At 34.1% G+C, this 18,026-nt stretch overlaps 1 protein-coding gene across 5 annotated transcripts in view; it reads left to right on the top strand.

Annotated features, from left to right (window-relative positions):
• The window catches only part of LOC118183506 (uncharacterized), a 155,060-nt gene that overhangs the window by 40,868 nt on the left and 96,166 nt on the right, over positions 1–18,026 (top strand). For 4 of the 5 annotated variants that reach the window (XM_085819280.1, XM_085819285.1, XM_085819287.1 and 1 more), the window contains exon 3: positions 9,028–9,137. In XM_085819280.1, coding sequence (XP_085675406.1) covers positions 9,028–9,137 — 110 coding nt within the window. Of the gene's footprint in view, positions 1–7,014; positions 7,104–9,027; positions 9,138–18,026 lie in introns of all 5 variants that reach the window. The other variant, XM_085819282.1, reaches the window with a different exon arrangement.

Genomic DNA, 18,026 nt, shown 5'->3' with positions numbered 1-18,026 from the left:
GGACTAATGGACAGCAACAAAGTGAAAATGGATGACACCAAATTTCATATTAGTATCTGATGTTGAGGAGCTGTCAAATAAAATTTATTATTATTTTCCATCCCTGCGAGCAGAATTGTACAATTGGAAAGGAACCATTCTCTTGAACTTTTGTTCATTCTCAGAACCTAACTTAACTTCTTTAAAAAAGAACTTTGTGACTAACATTTGGATTTTTGGATCATTTGGATGGGTCATCAAATATGAAATTTAATGACATAGTTTTTGATAAATTCTGGATTTCTATTTAAAGTGAATGTCCAACAATTTTCAGAAAATAATTTATTGCTGCAGTTTTCAACATCATATATGTGTGAACAAGCTTTTTCATGTTTAACAAGTATTAAGAGTAGGGCTGAAATTCGTCTCCTTTCTTTGGAAGATAAAATCTGCATATGTATATCAAAAATCAGATTCTGAATCCAACATTTATGTTCCAAAGAATGCACAGACTTCACATTAATATTTGTTTTAAATTGCTAGACGAAAGAAATTTATTATTTATCTCTACTTAATTATATTTAGAATTATATGTGCAGTTTTTTTGTGTGGAAATTCCAGATCACCAATTTGAGAGGTAGAGATGTGTATTCAAGTTATTACTCAATTAGTATTTATTTATTTACCAATTAAATATATCTAAGTTCAGGAAAGAGACATATCAGGATGATACAAACTCAAAAGTAAAAAATATAATAATTTTTGTTCTGAGCTTATGAGCTTATCATCGCTGTGGGAACTCGTTAACTATGCAACAATGAATCTAATTGTTGCCACAAGATAAAGGATTGAAATGATGGCCATTTTTTGTTTCCATTAATGATTGTGAATAAAAATATTACAAAAAGATATTATTACATGGATGCTGGGTATCACTAGAACTTGAATATCGTCACAAGGATACCAAAAGAATGAAACGGAAACAATGAGCTACAACATTAGTATTTTCAATGACAGTAGCATGCCTCACTTAAAATAAGTGACTGAAATTATGGTCATTTTTTGTCTCCGTTAATGATTGATAATAAAATTATTATGAAAAGATATTGTTATATGGACACTGGGATGCACTAAAACTTGAATATTGCTGTAAGGATACCAAAAGAACAAAAGGTAAACACTGAGTTACAGCATTAATATTTTTAATGACAATACCATGTCTTGCTGTAGAAATATTTTAAAACATAGGCAGTCATATTAGACAAATTTTGAACGAAACAGAGGCCCAGTGAGCCTCAAGCAGAGTTGATTGGTGCTTAGAGATTAAAAATAATAATAATAAAAAAAAAGTTTAAATAGAATTGTCTGATGGAAAAAAATTTCACATTTGAACAATAAAATCTCTTCATTTTTCACTTCTGCCTCTTCTCCCACTTGTCTTTGTATGGATGCAATAAATTTAAATCACATTTTTGTTAATTTTTTTCTATTTAATATTCTGTTTGTTAGCTCAGAAGGGATATTAATTTCGTTTTGGTATTTTGTGTCACAAACTTTAAAAGTCTGAATCACGTTTTAAATTGTTGCCACCAAATATTATCGCCCTGTATTATATTTAAATTATGAAGAATCTGCATGAATGTATGACGGTTTCTCTCATTATCATAAAATAACGCTATCTAAGGCCATCAAGTTTTTAATAGCGTACGTTTCCACCCGAATATGGGCATATAGAAGCCCAAATTTGGAATTAATTTTGTTATGTATTTCTCATATTTTGTAAAGCATTTTATGAGTTTAAACTCAACAATTTCAAAGCGAGTAATGGCAACACTGTATGGAAAAACAAAAACATTTTTATCTGCAGCGCGGGATTGTGTATCGGAAATTCTAAAAAAAATGCTCTTTTTAAACTATTTTGTGTTATTGCTGTTGAATTGAATTTTATGGTTTAAATGCGAAGAATATGATATTTAATAAATGAAAGTAACACAGAAAACATTAAAAAAAGCCCCTTTGGACATAATATAAAATCTAAAAGCTTTCAGATTTTTTTCTGTTTTTATTATTATTATTTAATGATTTCCTTTGGCTTTGGATTATCGTAAGCAATCATTTGGTGTTCAGGAATGAATTAATCCGTTTTGGAAAATTGTGTGCAGGCATTTCAATCAACTAACGACCTTCAGCATCGAATTAAAATTCGTGAACTGAGGTTACGTTATGTAGTCACACAGAGTGATTCAGAAATTTATAAATGTCAAAAAGCATATTAGAATGCAGGTTGCCCAAAATATAATTGCAGTTTTTTAACAGTTAATAAATATTTAGTTGAAATTTTCATTAATAAAGGGCACTGTAACATGTCCACAGTAAGGAATCAGAGTCATTCATAATCAATTGGTACTTATGTATTTTCGCAATCATCTTAGTAGAAGTCACCAAATTTTTTTTAGAATGTGCCAAACTTCGGCAACAATATTCATAACATTTCATCAGTCAAGCTTTGTAATCACTTTTTTATGCATTTATGTGTTTGGTCTACCAGAATGTTCTGTTCGTTTTTGGAATAAAACAAAGTACAAATTTTTCTTACCATCAACAAACTTTATTAAATAATATAATAGGCATTATTATTATTGACTTCTTGCCAGTGTGAGGGCAATTTGTATGTTTTGGTGTGAAAATGTATCTTTTAGTGTGAATAATTGAACCAGTGCTTGTGTGATATTTCTTCATTTTTGAACTTTTTGCCCTTCAAAAAATTTTGTAAGGACAAAAACAAGTGATAATCAGAGGGTGCTAAGTCCAGGAAATATGGTGGATGTGACAGGATTTCCCAGCCTAGTTCTGCAATTTTTTGACAAGTCCCCAAAGCAGCATGTAGCCTGGCATTATCATGATGCAGTATGATGTCTTTCCTAATGAACATTGCCAGCATCTTTTCTTGGACTGCTCTCTTTAAATTATAGAGCTGCTGACAATACTTCTCCGAATTAAGCTTTTCATTCAATTTTAAAAGCTCTTAATGTATTGGTCCTCAAATGTCTCACCATATGCACAACATTTTCGTATTAAGATTCAAATTTGGTTTAGAGGTGGAAGAGCTAGGTTTTCCAGGTTCACAATATGCCCTTTTCCTTGCGATGTTTTTGTAGGTAATCTGCTTTTCATCCCCAGTTATCATCCGGTTCAAGAAAAGGTCAATTTTGTTTCGAGGAAGCAGAGGTGTGCATATAACGACTCGATGATCCAAATTCTTTTGACTTAATTCATGTGGCACCTATCTTGAATATTTTCACACCAATCCTATCTTCTGAATATGGTCAGAAATGGTTTGGTGAGCTGAATTAAGTCTTTCTGCGATCTCTGATATTGTCAGAAAAGGATCTTACTGCAGCATCATCGTCTTTCTGGTAGATCGAATATTTCAGCATTTCAACTGTTCTTGGGTGGGTAATTGTGATCATACTGGTGCGCAGTGCTGAGCTTATGCAATTCTCTTATACCTTTTTTGAAGTGAAAACAGAATGCTATGCAAATGGAGAATAAAAACACACAAAATACTTGAGAAGCTTTTCTTTGAAAAAGTAAGCTCATATTGCCAGTTTTTGCAGTTCTCTGTTAGCTCAGAAGGGTCATTTTTTGTTGAATCACTTTAAATGTCTGAATTACTTTTCAGATTGTTGCCACCAACTATTATTGTTCTGTAATATATTTGAAGAAACTACATGAGTGTATGTATGTTTCTTGCATTGTGCAAAGACAACATTACCTAGAGTCATCAAATTTTGAATAACGTAGTCCTGCACCCAAACACAGACACCTGGAAGCCTGAATTGGAATTTGTATTGAATAATATTTGAATCTTTTTTTCAAGAAAAATGCATTTTTTCTGACATTTGAATATGCAAAATTGGCGATTAAATGAAATATGTCCTTGAAAAAATTTGTTGCAAATGAAAAAAAGTGTATGTTTTGACTACTGATTCAATGATGTCGGAATATTGTTTATAAGAATGCAGCAGTTATGTACTAATAGACAGAGAAACTGACATCATTTAAGTAGTAGAACAAGAATCTCAGGCTTCATGAAAGTGCAACTTGTCAGGAACAGTTTTATGAGAGAAGGTGTGTGTGTGTTGTACATGTAATTTGATGAGCAAATATCTATCCCTGGAAAAATTGTGGACATAAATTAAAAATTTTTCATAAGAACAAAAAATTAAGATGGCAGGATTCTTTGACAGTACAGGATATATGATGGGTGTGTTGAGAAACTGGTGAATTTTTTCTCACTCAGTTTCTGAATAGAGAGGCAAACACGCTCATTACAAAGATCGTGGACTATGTATTGGAGAAATCAACAGTTTATTCAAGACTGTTGATAAGCATGTAAAACAAAGAAACTGAAAAATGCTAGTTGTCAATCATAAATTTCATATTGTTGATCCAACAACAGCTTCTCACACAAAATGTTGGAAGACTGTGGCACTCCACCAAGTGAAGGAATAAAAATCAAAAAGGCTTGGTTTTGCAATCATCTTTCAACGACCTTACCAACGGAGTTTATTTGTTAGAAATCTTTGGGAAAAGAAAATGCTTCTGATGCTATATTAAAAGCAGTCACCGAAAGATGGCAATCACAAAATGTATATGAGAAGTAAATTAACTTGGCTGTAATCCTGGCATTTAAAAAGCAAGTGTCATAATGATAAGGAAGTACAATGTTTAACATTTTACTTTTGTAATGTTTTGTTATTTCTGTGCATCTTCTACATGGCATTTCTTTCGTTTTGTATTACAGTCAAAAGTCGTTAATTCGGACACCCATAATCCGGATCTCAAAGCTAAAATCTTTCTGCGCATGCGCCGCGTTGACGCATGCGCATAGGCATTTATGCGTGCGCTCTTTACGAATGCGCATATGCGTCTGCGCAAGTGCATAATACGTTTTCGCATGCGCGTTTAATGCATAACGGACGGTATAAGCTAAAATTATCTAATTATCTATTTCAGTTAATGTTGATGATTGCGTTGTTCCTTAATCTTCGAATTGGAACCGGTTTATTATTTTTTGCATACTGTTAGAGCAATTTTATAAAAGTAAGCTTGAACTTTCGATTATGTCAAATAGAATTTCTGATATATATTTACTAATATGTAAAGGATCTACAAAGTGAAAGTATGTTTCGAAGTCCATTAAACAAAAAGTGGAATTGCTGCAAAAAATGGGTAAAGGCATATCTTTGTTTATCTTTAACGCTGCGGCGCACAATGAACTGGAAGTTGATCTGTCAGCACTATCGTTATCTTCAGGGCAGATGATTTTATTTTATTCGGCTTATAATTCCTTACTAAATGTAGTATTTTATATCGATGTACTCCGTCTTTGATATGATTTAAATCAAATTCCTCATCATTATAAATATCATGAATACAAATCAAATAGTTTTCTGGTTGCAATTTTCTAATTTCGGCTATGCGTAATGTATGCTTTACGCATGCGCACGTTGAAAGAAATGTTTAATAAAGTAAACAAATAAATATTAAGCTTCTTTTTTTGTAAATTTTGATACTCTTTAGATCATAATTGCTCATTATTTTATAAATTACGGTTTCATATTTTTAATTTTATAATTTCTGCATGCCATCTTACCAGATTTAAACTGTTTATCTATAATTTGGAAAAATCGATAATCCGGAATCGCCGAAGTCCCAACGCGTCCGGATTAAAGACTTTTGACTGTATTTGTATTTTAATTTCCTTTATCAGTGTACGCAATGCAGAAGTATCTAGTTTATTAAATTCTTTTACTCAAAAGGGTTGCAAGTTTTAAAACTGCAAATAGCTTATCCTTATGTTAATTATCAGTTATGATTATTTTCTATTTTGCTTTAAAATATTATCTTTAATTGAACTGATTTTCTTAATATACTGTGCATTACAAATTAGAGATTTAGCAGTTTGTGTAGCAATAAAACTTCTATGCAAAATAGATATTTTTCAATATCTTTTCCAGGGTTTGTAGCGGTCCTTATAAGTGCTTATAAGTCCTTATATTTGAAAATAAAATATAAAAGCCCTTATAGGTGCTTACTTTTTCTTTAAAGCCCCCCCCCTTTTTTTTTTTAATCCTTTGTTTTTAATGAATGCGCATTTTTTCCCCGTACCAAAGCCGAAACTAAATAAACAACTTTTCTTTCTTAAATGCAACGTCAGATGGTGAATCATACTCCCGAAAATTGCTTTCCCCCCTTCCTCTGCATTAACGTAACCTATGGTGCGCGCGAGAGTACAGACAGGTGCACGTCGTTCTATTGGCCAAAGAATTGGGAAAACGTAGAAAATTCCGGTACATTCAGTATTCTTTTCCTCCCACCCAAATACTACACACGTTTGAATTTCTATCAAGATTTTAATAATTTGCATTCTCGTTCCGCGTGGTCAGTTCATATTCGTGTTTATTATGATCGTTATGCATATATTATGAGCATATGTATAAATATTTATAATAATATAATTGCAGTAACTGCTGAAGTATAGATAAACTTCCAAAAATGGGTGTGTTTTTACACAGATTAGCTTTCTAAGGAATAATATTCGGAATGGCTTAAATAAAAGGAAAGTAATCGAATAGTCAAAATAATTTCATTTTCTTTGCCAATACATTATACAGTACGGAGGTTGAGAGTTTCTCCGCAAAATCTGTAATATTGAAGCAGCGGACTTTTTTTGTCACTGTCCAATCCGGATTGAATAGGACTAAAAGTTTCTGCGGTCTACCCAACCCAAGCGAAGATTGATTCTATTTCGGAAATTTAATGCAGTCTAAATTTTGTAATATAGTTTAGTTCTGCATAGTTTTTTTTTTCTCTCATTGTAAACTAATTCTGTAAATTGAACTGTCATTTAAAATTTAAAAAAAAAAAAAAAAAAAGTTAATTGTTTTCCATGGTTGAGGTAATGCTCATTCTCGTAATAAATATTGCATTGCTCATATTTTAAATTACAAGTCTAATTTTTCTTTTAAGGTTATGCAGTTGTGTACAGTCAAAAGTCGTTAATCCGGACTCGTCGGGACTTCGGCGTTTCAGGATTATCGATCATCTGTTTAAATCTGGTAAGATAGCATGCAGAAATCATAAAATTAAAAATATGAAACCGTAAATTATGAAATAAAGAACAATTATGATCTAAATGGTATTAAAATTTCCAAAAAAATTCTTAATATTTGTTTACTTTATTAAACATTTCTTTCAATGTAAGTCGTTTAAGTTGCTTCGTTTTTTATGTGATAATACATTCTCTTTAATTTTATAAACAGACATAATTTCTTGTTCAGTTACAAAGTTCCGCTGTTCAAGTCTTATAATTGCTGTGTCGAGAATACCGACTAATTTGTCAATCGAAATTTTTTCGTTTTCAATAATCTCTGTCACTTTCTTCGCTATCGGAAGCGAATTATAATGACGAGGAATTTGATTTAAATCATATCAAAGACGGAGTAAATCGAGATGAAATACTACATTTAGTAAGGAATTATAAGCCAAATAAAATAAAAACATCTGCCCTGAAGATAAAGATAGTGCTGACAGATCAACTTCCAATTCATTGCGCACCGCGGCATTAAAGATAAACAAAGTTTAGGTAAACAAAAGATATGCCTTTATCCATTTTTTGCAGCAATTCCACTTTTTGTTTAATGCACTTCGAAACATACTTTCGCTTTGTGGATCTTTTACATATTAGTAAATATATATCAGAAATTCTATTTGACATAATTGAAAGTTCAAGCTTACTTTTATAAAATTGCTCTAACAGTCTGCAAAAAATAATCAGCTGAATCCAATTCGAAGATTAAGGAACAATGCGATCTGCAACATTAACTGGATTAAATAATTTTAGCTTAGCTTGTACCGTCCGTTATACATTAAACGCGCATTCGTAAACGTATTTTGCGCATGCGCACACGGCAGTTTGCAACATTAACTGGATTAGATAATTTTAGCTTAGCTTGTACCATCCGTTATACATTAAACGCGCATTCGTAAACGTATTTTGCGCACGCGCACACGCAAATTCGCAGCCGTAAACCACATCCAAGGAAGGCAGCAGGCGCGCAAATTACCCACTCCCAGAACGGGGAGGTAGTGACGAAAAATAACAATACAGGACTCTTTTGAGACCCCGTAATTGGAATGAGTACACTCTAAATCCTTTAACGAGGATCAATTGGAGGGCAAGTATGGTGCCAGCAGCCGCGGTAATTCCAGCTTCAATAGCGTATATTAAAGTTGTTGCGGTTAAAAAGCTCGTAGTTGGATCTCAGTTCCAGACGGGTGGTTTGCCTACCGGTGGTTACTGCCTGTTCTGAACAGCCAGCCGGTTTCCTTTGATGATCTTCACCGGTTGTCTTGGGTGACCGGCAAGTTTACTTTGAAAAAATTAGAGTGCTCAAAGCAGGTGTGACGCCTGCGCATGCGTCTTGTAGCTTTGAGGTCCGGATTATAGATCATTCCAGATTATGGGTGTCCGAATTAACGACTTTTGACTGTATAAATGTAATTATACAGGTGCTTATTTTTTCTTTAAAATGTGCTTGAAAAGTGCTTATAGGTGCTTATTTTTTTAACTAAAATGTGGCTGTGAACCCTGTTTTCTTATAAGCACAGTAACTTCAATTATTTTCTTATAAGCACTTAATAGTTGATGTGAATAGTGTAAGAGCTATATCTTAATTACTTATACAGAAGTGATGGGAAGCTTTTGATTTTCTTAAAGATGACTGTAAATTAAATTAAAATGTATTATTCTTAAAACTTATCTGTGTTTTCTTTCAGCAGTTAAGAAATTTGGTTTCATGTTACAATACCAAGTCACATTTTCCATCATCTGAAATGTTTTGGATATCTGTATTTAATTCTTAATTATATAATATGCAATCAAATATGTATCTCTTATTCATTTCTGTCCTCTTCTAGATTGATTTGTATGCACGAACTTAAGTTTACGATCATCTGTAGTGTTTCATTAATTTTTTTTAGCTATCCAGAACCTGTGATGAGGCAAGTTCATGAACTTTCCAAACCACTGAAAGGCTGCAAACAATTTCAAAAAATGGAAACTGAAATTTCGGGACCGCAGCAAGAAAAAGGCAAGTAAAAGAACTTGCATGTGATAAGTGTTTTGTATTTCTTGCTTTAGGAAGCAGGTGTAATATTGCTCATTATATAGTCAAAAGTCGTTAATCCGGACTCGTCGGGACTTCGGCGATTCCGGATTATCGATTTTTCCGGATTATAGATCATCAGTTTAAATCTGGTAAGATGGCATGCAAAAATTACAAAATTAAAAATATGAAACCGTAATTTATGAAATAAAGAACAATTATGATCTAAAGGGTATGAAAATTTACAAAAAGAAAAAACTTAATATTTATTTGTTTACTTTATTAAACATTTCCTTCAATGTAAGTTGCTTCGTTTCATGTGATAATACTTTCTCTTTAATTCCATTAAACAGACATAATTTCTTGTTTAGTTACAAAGTTCCGCTGTTCAAGTCCTATAATTGCTGTGTTGAGAATACGGACTAATTTGTCAATCGAAATGTTTTCGTTTTCAATAACCTCTGGGTCACTTTCTTCACTATCGGAAGCGAATTATAATGACGAGGAACTTGATTTAAATCATATCAAAGACGGAGTACATCGAGATGAAATACTAAACTTAGTAGGGAATTATAATCCAAATAAAATAAAAACATCTGCTCTGAAGATAAGGATAGTGTTGACAGATCAACTTCCAATCCGCAGCGTGAAATTGATAAACAGATTTCGGATTTCAAAACATACTTTCGCTTTGTAGATACAAGTTACATATTAGTAAATATATATTGGAAATTCTATTTGACATAATCTTTCTAATCTATCATAATCTAATAATGACGTCTCTCCCCCCCCCCCCTCTGCCACAGAGCAGCGTGAAATTGATAAACAGATTTCGGATTTCAAACATACTTTCGCTTTGTAGTAAATATATATCGGAAATTCTATTTGACATAATCGAAAGTTCAAGCTTACTTTTATAAAACTGCTCTAACAGTCTGCAAAAAATAATAAGCCGGATCCAATTCGAAGATTAAGGAACAACGCAATCTGCAACATTAACTGAATTAGATAACTTTAGCTTAGCGTAGAACTCCGTTACACATTAAACGCGCATGCGCACAAACATATTCGCAGCCGTAAGGGTCTTACGCGCTCTCGTAAACGCCTGTGCGCATGCATGAACGCGACGCATGCGCAGAAAGTTTGTAGCTTTGAGGTCCGGATTATGGGTGTCCGAATTAACGACTTTTGACTGTATATGTATTCCTGATTTATTTATATTAAATTTATGGTTTCCAAATAGTTATCTTAAATTTTCACATATATCTTAAGTTATTCATTGAACGTCAAAGATATTTATTATCTTAAATTTTGTCTTGAATTTCCAATTCAGACTTATAACACAAGTGAAAAAGAATAATCTACATACATAAGTAACCTAATTCAGCTGACCTTGACCTTCAGAATGCATCGAATCATATAGCTCATACCCAGAGCCAGATTTAGACTTGATAAGGCCCTAAGCTATACGAGATTATGGGGTCCTTTATAAGTCTGTTATAATATATTTTAATACTACTTATACTATATTTTAATTTTGGGGGGGGGACCTAAGCTATAGCTTGTGTACCTTATACATAAATCAGGCCCTGCTCATACCATGTTTTATGTCAGTCATTTAGGCCTGTTATGAGTTCCCTAAGTTTTTTTTTTTTTTAATTATTTTTAGCATATCATCTCATAAAATATTGTTAATGTTGCTTGTTTATTTTCCATTCTGCATTTCATTAGACTTAAGTTTAGATGTTTAATGTGGGGGGGGCTTATCTTCCTGTTTAGTTAGTAGTGAAATATTTCTAAAATATTAATGACAGTGAAATGCTAATGTATGAAAAGTATAAGTGGTGTTAGATCTTGATATCTGTGAGAAAATGGATTCAAAATGAAGTATAACGAAAAGGATTTGAACAATCATTGTTAGCAAATGTGGGTAAACGATATTTTCTTTCAACCATTTATTGAAATTTGTAAAATACGTTATTCCTTGTTTTACTAAACAGGCAGTTAAGTTATGAGAGAAATTTAAAATGTAAAGGACAAGTAAATAATTTTGACGTATTTTATACATTAATTGAATGTGTATGTTTAGCTTTGTTCTGCATTCTTTATTTTTATTTTTTTATTTCTGGTAATTAGTAAGATAAATTTAAACTAACATTTTTTAATATCATTATGAAATATGCAGTATAGCATTTCACTTAGTAACACGGTGTTATATTCACACTTAAAATGAAAACAATTTCTTCTTCAACTCAAATTTTATTTATCCTAAATAATTTTTAGGAATATGTTTTCAGTTTAACCCTTTCTGGATGGGTGTGTCCAGGGTTCGTAGCGGTTCTTTTAAGTGCTTATAAGTCCTTATATTTGAAAATAAAATATAAAAGCCCTTATAGGTGCTTACTTTTTCTCTAAAGCACTTATTTTTTGTTTTTAGTGCTTATTTTTTTTAATGAATGCACATTCCCCCCCTACTGAAGCCGAAACTAAATAAACAACTTTTCTTCCTTATATGGAACGTCAAATGGCGAATCATACTCCCAGAAATAGCTTTTCACCCCTTTCTCTGTATAACATAACCTTTGGTGCATGCGAGTGCAGACAGATGCACATCGTTCTATTATGCAAAGAATGCAAAAGCGGTAGAAAATTCTGATACGTTCCGTATTCTTTTGCTCCCATACAATACTACACACATTTGAATTTCTATCAAGATTTTAATAATTTACGTTCTTGTTCCGCATGGTCAGTTCATATTCACGTTTATTATGATCGGTATGCTTATATTATGAGCATATGTATGAATATTTATTATAATATATTTGCAGTAACTGCTGATAAACTTCAAAAATGGATAAGTGTGTTTTAACACAGATTAGTTTTCTAAGGAATAATATTCGAAATGGCATTAATAAAATAATCAAATAGTCTTTTTTTTTTTTTTTTTTTCCAATGCATTATACAGTACAAAAGTTGGGGGTTCTCCCCTTTCTCCACAAAATCTCGAATGTCACAGCAAAGCAAGCAAGGAACTTTTTTTTTTTTTTTTTTTTTAATCACTTTATAATCTGGATTGAATAGGACTAAAAGTTCTGCGGTCTACCAACCCAAGCAAAGAATGATTCTATTCTGGAAATTTAACGTAGTCTGTTCAAAATTACAATGAAAAACACTCCAGTTTAGTAAACCTCTTTGTTAAAAAATATGAGTATGGCAGGGATATCGCGTGGAGCGCGACGTGTCCTGCGCAATGATAAATATTCCACATGGGCGCATGACTGTGAAAACCGCACAAAGCAAAGGAGCTTTTTCCTTTATTTAGTTATTTATTCTCCGAATACCGGCAGCTGTTGATTCCGATTGCGTAATATCACGTGCAGAAGAATTAAGGCGCACGTATTGTGCAATAAAGTTTGCAATATTTCGCAGAGATAAAAAAGTTTTACTGTGCTTGCTAAGCAGATTATTTTTCAATTCCATTAGGCTATTTTTTATATGATGCATATATTGAAATCTCAAACGCATTATTTAGCTGGAAAATATAATTTATGGCTACAATCTACCCCCTTCCACTTTTACCAGTTATGCTCGATTATCCGGAATTTTCAGATATTCTGCAATTCCCGAGTATGTCAATTAGTTAAGCTTTTAATGTTAAAGGATGAGTGCGTGAAGCATCTTCTGATTTAAAAAACGTTCCTTTTTTTACTTATTTTTACTTGAATTACTTTGCTTGCAATATCTGTTAAGGGAAAACTGTTATACACTGGTTATCATAAATTAAGGAAATATCACAAAAATAGCGATAACTCCCTCAAAAATAAGCCAAACCGTGTAAAATTTGAATATGTTGCCAAGTAAGAGTAGCTGAGTAAAACTCCAATATGCAAATTAGTGGTGCTGCACTCGGAATACGTCATCTGCGAGGAGCATAAAAGTTCATGTTTGAGAGCAAGCCCACATATTTCACTGTGATAATGACATCAGAAATATGAGATAGCCAATTCGTAACAATGATCTCCAGGCATCATTTGCCTACAGAACGACGATAGAAAGCCATTGGGAGACTAGAGGCAGGACAAAGTCACAGAAGTGGCCAGATGGCTAAATGTGAGTCTTTCTGTGGTTCATAGACTTTGGAGGCAATTTCAAATCACAGATTCGGCACCTAAGAGGTTCAGCCAAGGATGGCCAACTGCCACGATGAGCGTAATGACCGATATTTGACATTATGTGCACTCAGGAATAGAACCGCTACTCCGACTCTTCTTAGATCCTCTCTTGCTGCAGCCACCGGAAGGTTGGTGACAACGACAACTGTGAGTAGAAGGCTTCATGAAGGTGGTCTGTATGCAAGGCGAACAACCATTTGCGTGCCGCTTAAGTCACGCCATAGGAGGTACTGTTTGACGACAACATGTCCACTGGACGCCTGAGCAATGGAGGGCTTTTCTCTTTACGGATGAGTCCAGGCTTAGTCTAGAACGCGATAGTAGGCGTTATTTGATATGAAGAGAACCTGGAACCCGTTATCTGTCAAACATCCGTGAAAGAGATGCATATGGAAGAGACAGTGTCTGTGTTTGGGTGAACGCACAGACCTCCATGTTTTTCCAAGGGAAACCATGAATACCCATGTTTATAGAGATGACATCCTTGATGCTTATGTGCGCCCATATGCCGTGGCAATAGGTGATGCTTTCCTGTTACAGGACGACAATGCAAGACCACACAGGGCTCGCATCGTATATGATTATCTTCAACAGGAAATGGAGTGGCCAGCTTGATCCCTGGATTTGAATCCTATCGAGCACATTTGAGATGCTTTAGGGAGACGTCTAGCTGTTCTTAATCCACCCCCTTAGACCCTTTCCACGCTTGAAACTGCTTTGCAAGAGCAATGGCTCTCGCTTCCTATGGAACTGATAGACTGCATAATTGAAAGCATCACACATCGCTGAATGTGCTGTATTGCTTCTAGAGGCGATGATATTCCATATTGAAGGTACTTTTACTATAGCAAACTGACATCTTCGATTTGTTCATTTTATACATGTGCTAATTTCTATACTACCATAATTGTCATGTAATTTCTTTTTATGTTATTTGATACCTTACTATGTGTTGTATATTGTGGGTAAGTATTATAAAATTCTACGTGTAACTTTTTCAGTAATCATGATTTTTGTGATTTTTCCTTAATTTATGATAACTAGTGTACAATGAAAATTTAGAAAATGTTCAGAAATTTGATTTAAGTCAAATTATTTAAAAAATAATATGAGTGGAAAAATAAATTGTATTTAATTTTAGATGCCAAACGAATATAATAAATATGGCTTATTATTATTTATTTTCTGTATTTTGAACTGAAATTTCATCGTTAAATCTTGTAATATAATTTAGTTCTGCATAGTTTTTTTTCCCTCTCATTGTAAACTAGTTCTGTAAATTGAACTGTTATTTAAATTAAAAAAAAAAAAAAAGAATGTAATTGTTTTCCATGTTTGAGTAATGCTCATTCTCCCTTAATAAGTACTGAATTTCTCATATTTTAAATTACAAGTCTTAATTTTTCTTTTAAGGTTATGCAGTTGTGTATAATGTAATTAGACAGGTGCTTTTTTTTCTGAAAATGTGCTTGAAAAGTGCTTATAGGTGCTTATTTTTTTAACTAAAATGTGGCTATGAACCCTGGTGTCATGTACTCCACAGTAGTATTTGGTTCATCTATGGCACGTCTCAGAGGATTAGTGCCTAGCTAGATGGCTGTAACATAATAAGTGACAACGTGGAACAAAATGTAAATATTTTTAATTCTAACATTTTGTGCTCTATGTCCATGGTACCAAGATAAATGTGAATATGATGCCTGAACTTTGACCTTCCACTGTTTGATTTTGAAGTTTAGAAAGTGGAATTCAGTAATGTAAAAACAAGATTGCTGGGTCTTTATGCATGTGCATTTTTTTTAAATGTGACTTTCAAGGCTTTCTGAAGGAGAAGTTTCTCGCATTAGGGCAGTTTTTAATTAGTTTCTTCTTTTTGTATGTAGAGTAGGGTGTTTTTTCTTCTGTGTAAAGTTTTTTTCCCCCTTTAAGATGTCAAAACAAAGTGATATTTTTCAGAAGGTGACTCTAAGCTTTATTACAAGAAGGCATGTGTAGCAGCAATATCAGTGGCTTTAGCAATAAACAAAATCACAAAACAGGAGAAAGTATTGAGAAACAAAACTATACATTGCGGTACAACAAAAATATAGAAAAAGTAGATATCAGAGATGCAGTTACTGCTCACTATCCATCTTATACAGAATCTTTCAAATATTATAAGAAATTATTTTTTGACTCCTCGACATTTCAATCTATAATGCTGATGTTTTATGTGATGTAAAAAGTGGCACAAAAATACCATTTCTTCAATTTCGCTTAAAAGTAATCGAACAAATTACGGAGAGGGTCATGTCAAGAAGAAAATGTGAATTTTTAGCATTAGCTGCACTGATGTCATTTTCCCCTTTCAGAATGCCATTTTCATCTCTAATTCTAAATGAAAAGGAAGAGAAAATGAGAAAAAGATTAATTATTTGATCTCAAACTACGCAGAAGAAGCGAGCCATGGGAAAAACATTTTAATTTGAGTGCAGAGATTGTAATGAAGGATTGTGCTTGCAACTATACTTCAGAATATATCACGCTGGAAACCAATTTTTAAATTTCATTCATTTCATGTGTGGATGTACCTGCTGTTGCTTTATATTAAATATTATAATTGTAGTTAACCAAATGCTGAAAGCTTGTTGTAAAATTCTTCTTTCATTAGCTATATATATGATTACGACTGCAAGCATTATAGATATTTAATTCTATAATTCACCAAGCATAAAAGTAAATGCATTTTCTTTAATATTTGAAAAAAAACTGAGTTAATTGGAGCAAAAAAGTATTGTTACATTATTTTCTTCCTTCACGTTCGTATGGGGTTCGTGTGGATTCAGAGTGAATAACGACGACAGCACTTCATGAAGTATCGAAACACGCTTTATTTACCAATATCAATCAGGAGAGCTTCAAAACACTTTCACAGTCATCAAAGATATACTATAAACACACTGGAACAATCAGCGACACAGCCTTCACACTGTCAGGAAATAACAATGGAGACAGCTTCACGGCAAAGGACTAGAGTAGAGCTCCCGACTCTGGTCATTCTCGGAACTCCATGTACTCTAGAGACTCTCCACGCTACAACTCGCGATGCACTCAACGACACACAGAGCACAGCTTCTGACTCCTCGGTTCAGCCATTCCCAGAGCTCAACACGCTCTCTCGACGATGTGCTAACCGCGATACACTACAAGACTCTTGCGGTGCACTCGAGGACACACTCGGCACTCGCTGCCCGGCTGTCAACTCGATTGACTCGCTAGACGAGATGCCATCTGTGAGAGTTGCGCTCGCAACTTTTCTTGGCCGACATTTATTTCTTCTCATCCGGCTTTCTTCCCTTCCAATCCGGCTTCCATCTCTTTCAGTGCGGCTTTGATCTCAGTTTTCATCTCTCCATATCCAGCTTTTATCTCAGCTAAGAAGTCTATAAAAGTCTTCCTTCCCTCTGCAATGGCTTTTCTCTGCAGGCGGATTACTGGCATTCACTCACAAATCTTACTCCTGACACCAGTTGTTACGTTATTTTCTTCCTTCACGTTCGTACGGGGTTCGTGTGGATTTGGAGTGAATAACGACGACACTTGATGAAGTATCAAAACACACTTTACTTAGCCAATATCAATCAGGACAGCTACAAAGTCACTTTTTACAGTCGTTATAGATCTACTATAAACACGCTGGAACAGTCAGCGACACAGCCTTGAGGTTATCAGGCTATAACAGTCGAGACAGCTTCACTGCAAAGTACCAGAGTACAACTCCTGACTCTGCTTGGTCATACTTGGAACTCCATGCTACAACTCGCAGTACTCTTGATACTCTCCACGCTACAACTAGCGATGCACTCGACGGCACACAAAGCACGGCTCCCGACTCTGGTTCAATCGTTCCCGGAATTTAACATGCTCTCTTGACGATGCGCTAACCGCGCATCTAAGAGACTCTTCGATGCACTTGATGACCCATTTGGCACTCGCTGCCCAGCTGTCAACTCGATCGACTCCGCACGGACTGACTAACTATCTCGCACTCTAGACAAGGCAGTCTCTCAATGACTGACTATCAGCTCACTAGATGAGGCACACTCTCTCTGACTGCGGACCAGCAGGGTTTTAATAGCTTTCGGCTTGTGTTCGAAAACATTCTGCGCTAAACCGGTAAGAATTCGTTCCGGAAGGTTCCCCATCCGTCCATGGTATATCACCAATTTTGTCTCCAAATGGGCAATTTCTCGCCATATTTGGCAGCTCTGCCTTCCCTTGCCATTTTTTGGCACCCCTAAAACTGCTTTGCGAGGAAGCTATCTTACCACGCCTGGACATTTCTTAAAAGAATTTTTTAGCAAAATTAGTGAGTGATCACTTGCTGTCCTATGGAGACATCACGAAAGCTCAACGCTTCGTATCATTAGCAACAGGGCAGAAGAATGGGGTGCCATGTGGAAAGAGTTAAATTAGGTTGCGTAATAGAAAATGTACACATTTCTAAAAAACATTTCCAGATATTTAATTTATCAAAGTAGATGTCTACTCGTATAATATAGTATTATTGCACATCTGACAAAAAAATGCCCCTCTGTAATTCATAGACTTTGAAAGGACACAGAGTTTGTGAAAGTTCTTTCAATCTTGCCCACATTTCTAATTTTGCACAAATTTTGAAACCAATGATGGTATTTTATTTATTAATTATTATTATTTTGGT

Source organism: Stegodyphus dumicola, chromosome 1 (genome assembly GCF_044657685.1).
Source record: "Stegodyphus dumicola isolate Sdum_Otavi_A_Nest chromosome 1, ASM4465768v1".
Lineage (NCBI taxonomy): Eukaryota > Metazoa > Arthropoda > Arachnida > Araneae > Eresidae > Stegodyphus > Stegodyphus dumicola.
Note: the sequence above shows the minus strand (reverse complement) of the source record. Positions and strands in the feature narration are given on the sequence as shown.